General features: G+C 46.2%; 1 protein-coding gene across 1 annotated transcript; it reads left to right on the top strand.

Moving 5' to 3' along the window:
• The first annotated feature begins 229 nt into the window (after positions 1-229).
• LOC140839066 (uncharacterized) lies at positions 230-1,561 on the top strand. Its single transcript, XM_073205698.1, has one exon. It carries the CDS (start codon positions 230-232, stop codon positions 1,559-1,561), a length of 1,332 nt encoding a protein of 443 aa, XP_073061799.1.
• The last annotated feature ends 2,029 nt before the right edge of the window (positions 1,562-3,590 follow it).

The following is a 3,590-nucleotide window of genomic DNA, read 5'->3' as shown; positions in this document are numbered from 1 at the left end:
AATGCTGGATCCTGAGGAAGAATTCCAATAGGCATCCTATGTCAGCACCTCATCCTCTACGAGAGAAGTCTAGACAGCCACCCTGGTTGTCTAGACGTCCAAGACCGAATATTCCCCAAAGACAGTGAGCATCCCAAGTGGAAGTCGGGGGGGAGAAGCAAGTACCCGGGAGGAAAGAATCAAGCCGGCAGAAAGAAAAGATCCTTCCCCGAGTCAAGGATTAATCAAGATGATTTCGGGAGGATCTACCGATGGCGATTCCAACCGGGCCAGGAAGACAAGGAGTAGGAAGGAATGTTTAGAGGTTGATGGAAGGAGGAGAGACGAGCCGGTTATAAGCTTTGGACCAGAAGATCTCCAAGGAGTGAGCCTTCCTCACAATGACGCTTTTGTCATTCAAGCCCGAGTGGCTAATTACGATGTATTGAGAATTTTTGTGGACAATGGGAGCTCTGTCAATGTTATTTTCAAAGAGGCCCTAGTTCAAATGGATTTACATGAATATCAGCTGGAAGCAGTCGAAACTGCCCTATTCGGGTTTGCCAGCCACGCCGTATATCCAGAGGGAGAAATTTCTCTACCCTTGACCCTGGGCACTGGAAACTTGAGGAAGACTGTGATGACTGCTTTTACAGTAGTGGATGCCCCATCTTCGTACAATGTCATACTGGGAAGGCCAGCCATGAATGAAATGAAAGCCGTGGCCTCAACTTATCATCAAACAATCAAATTCCCAGTGCGAGGACAGGTTGAAGAAGTTAAAGGAGATCAGCCCTCTTCTCGAAGATGTTATGGGGAAACAGTCTGGATAAACCAAAAGAAGTCAAGAAGGGAAGGGAAGGGTAAAAACCGCCAGGAGGAGACCCAGGGAGGAGAAGTACACTTTGTGGCTGAAGAAGAACAGGAAGTGGTGGAAATTGAGCCGGGAAAGAACGTCCGGGTGGCCCGAGACATCTGCACGACCACCCGGGTAAATCTCTTGCAATGTTTGAAAACTAACATTAATTTCTTTTCCTGCTCCCAACAGGAATTGTCCGGGATCTCGCCCCAAGTAGCCGAGCATAAATTAAACATCCTCCCGGGATCCCGGCCCATTAAGCAGAAAAAGCGACATTTTGGCCCTGAAAATGATAAAGTAATTGAAGAGCAAGTGGGAGAATTGCTGAAGGCCGGGCATATTAGGGAAGTCCAATTCCCTACGTGGTTTTCAAACGTAGTTCTCGTCCCAAAATCTACTGGGAAATGGAGGATGTGCGTTGATTTCAGGGACTTGAATAAAGCTTGCCCAAAAGACTGTTATCCACTTCCCCGGGTCGATCAGCTGGTAGATTTCACTTCTGGATGTGAATTGTTAAACTTTCTGGATGCATATCAAGGGTATCATCAGATCCCTCTAGATTTGGAAGATCAAGATAAAGCTAGTTTCATTACCTCCGGGGTGCACCTTTTGCTATGTCGTGATGCCTTTTGGATTAAAGAATGCAGGGGCTACGTATCAACGATTGATGAATCTTGTTTTTCAAAAACAGATAGGTCGGAATATCGAGGTGTATGTGGATGACATTCTAATCAAAACCCGGGAAGTCACTAATTTCATTGATGATTTAGCTGAAACTTTCGCCACTCTGAAACAGTACAGAATAAAACTTAACCTGGCCAGTGTTTGGGGTTAAAAGCGGAAAGTTCTTAGGGTTCATGGTCACGGACCGAGGAATTGAGGTTAACCCGGAGAAAATCCAAGCCATCGTGGACATGCCCTCTCCTCAGTCTATCCGGGATGTACAAAAATTGACAGGAAGAATTGCGGCCCTGTCACGCTTCATTTCCCGATCTGCCCACCGGAGCTATCCTTTCTTTCAAGTCCTGAGAAAGACGCAGAAATTCGGTTGGGATGACAATTGTGAACAGGATTTTCAGGATCTGAAGAAACACCTGGCCAATTTACCCATTCTGGCCAAGCTTGAGCCCGTGGAAAAATTATGGATCTATCTCTCCGCTACTGAATTTGCTGTTAGTTCCGTACTCATCAAAAAAGAAGGGACCGATCAGAAGCCTATATATTATGTTAGTCACGCCCTTCGAGGAGCAGAATTGAAATACAGTGAATTGGAAAAGATAGCATTAGCTCTGGTAACGACCGCTCGAAAGTTAAGGCCGTATTTTCTCTCGCATCCCATTGTGGTCCTCACCAATTCTCCCCTCGGGAGAATCCTGACTCACGCTGAAGCCTCTGGGAGAATGGTCAAGTGGACCGTAGAGCTCGGGGATTATGATATTGAATACAGGCCCCGAGATACAATAAATGCGCATGCATTATCGGATTTCTTAACAGAAATGATCCAACCGGCTGAGGAAGAGGTATGGAGGGTGTTTGTTGATGGCGCCTCAAACCTGTCGGGGTGTGGAGTGGGGGTTGTCTTGATCTCCCCACTAGGAGAAAAAATCAAACTGGCTCTGAGGATTGACTCTAGGGTCACAAATAACGAAGCAGAGTATGAAACCGTTTTTTGCAGGGTTACGTGCTGCCCGAGAAGTGGGGGCCTCCCGAGTCATTATCTATTCTGACTCTCAGCTGGCCAGCCAACAGATTAAAGGAGCATACGAGGTCAAAAACGAAAAAATGCTCAAGTATTTAAAGCTTATCACTGCTCAAGTTTCGTCCTTGACAGACTGGAGTATCGAACAGATTCCCCGAGAAGAAAATGCAGAGGCCGACATACTAGCCAAACTGGCTGCTTCCCTGACAGAAATAAGTACCCGGGAGGTTCTCTGTTTTACCCAGCTAGTATCATCCATTGAAGGAGAAACACCCCTAGTCCAGAAAAACTCTTGGATGACTCCTATCATGGAATACATAAGAGATGAGAAGCTTCCAGAAGATCGAGCCCAGGCTATAAAGATTAGAAAACAGGTGCCCAGGTTCGCCCTTTTGAATAATGTTTTATACAGACGATCCTTTCAGGGCACATTACTTAAATGCCTATCAGAAGAAGAAATAGAGTACGTTCTTCGAGAAATACATGAGGGATGCTGTGGGGAACACCTTGGGGGAATGGCTCTGTCTCGGAAGGCTATTTTGGCTGGATTTTGGTGGCCTCAAATGAGCCAGGATGCTGCTCGGCTCGTCCAAAAATGTCAGGGTTGTCAACATCATTCTAATTTTCACCATCGCCCGACCGCAAATATGCAACCAATCTCTGCATCATGCCCTTTCGACCAATGGGGTTTGGATATTGTGGGTCCCTTCCCCCTAGCTCGTGCCCAGAAAAAGTTCCTCCTAGTGGCTGTGGATTATTTTTCCAAGTGGGTAGAGGCTGAGCCATTAGCAAGGATCACTGAGGATGAAGTCATGAAATTCCTATGGAAGAACATTGTTTGCAGATATGGCATCCCAAGGAAATTAATTTCAGATAACGGGAGACAATTCCAAGGAAAGAAGATCACCTCCTGGTGTCGAGAAATGAAGATTATGCAATCTTTCACCTCGGTAGCCTACCCTCAAGCCAATGGCCAGACTGAAGTAACTAATAGGATCATTGTGCAAGCCTTAAAAGCTCGGCTCCATGGGAAAGGAAAAAATTGGGTAGAAG

Source organism: Primulina eburnea, chromosome 8, assembly GCF_022965805.1.
Source record: "Primulina eburnea isolate SZY01 chromosome 8, ASM2296580v1, whole genome shotgun sequence".
Classification (NCBI taxonomy): domain Eukaryota; kingdom Viridiplantae; phylum Streptophyta; class Magnoliopsida; order Lamiales; family Gesneriaceae; genus Primulina; species Primulina eburnea.
This window is presented reverse-complemented; position numbering and strand designations above follow the sequence as displayed.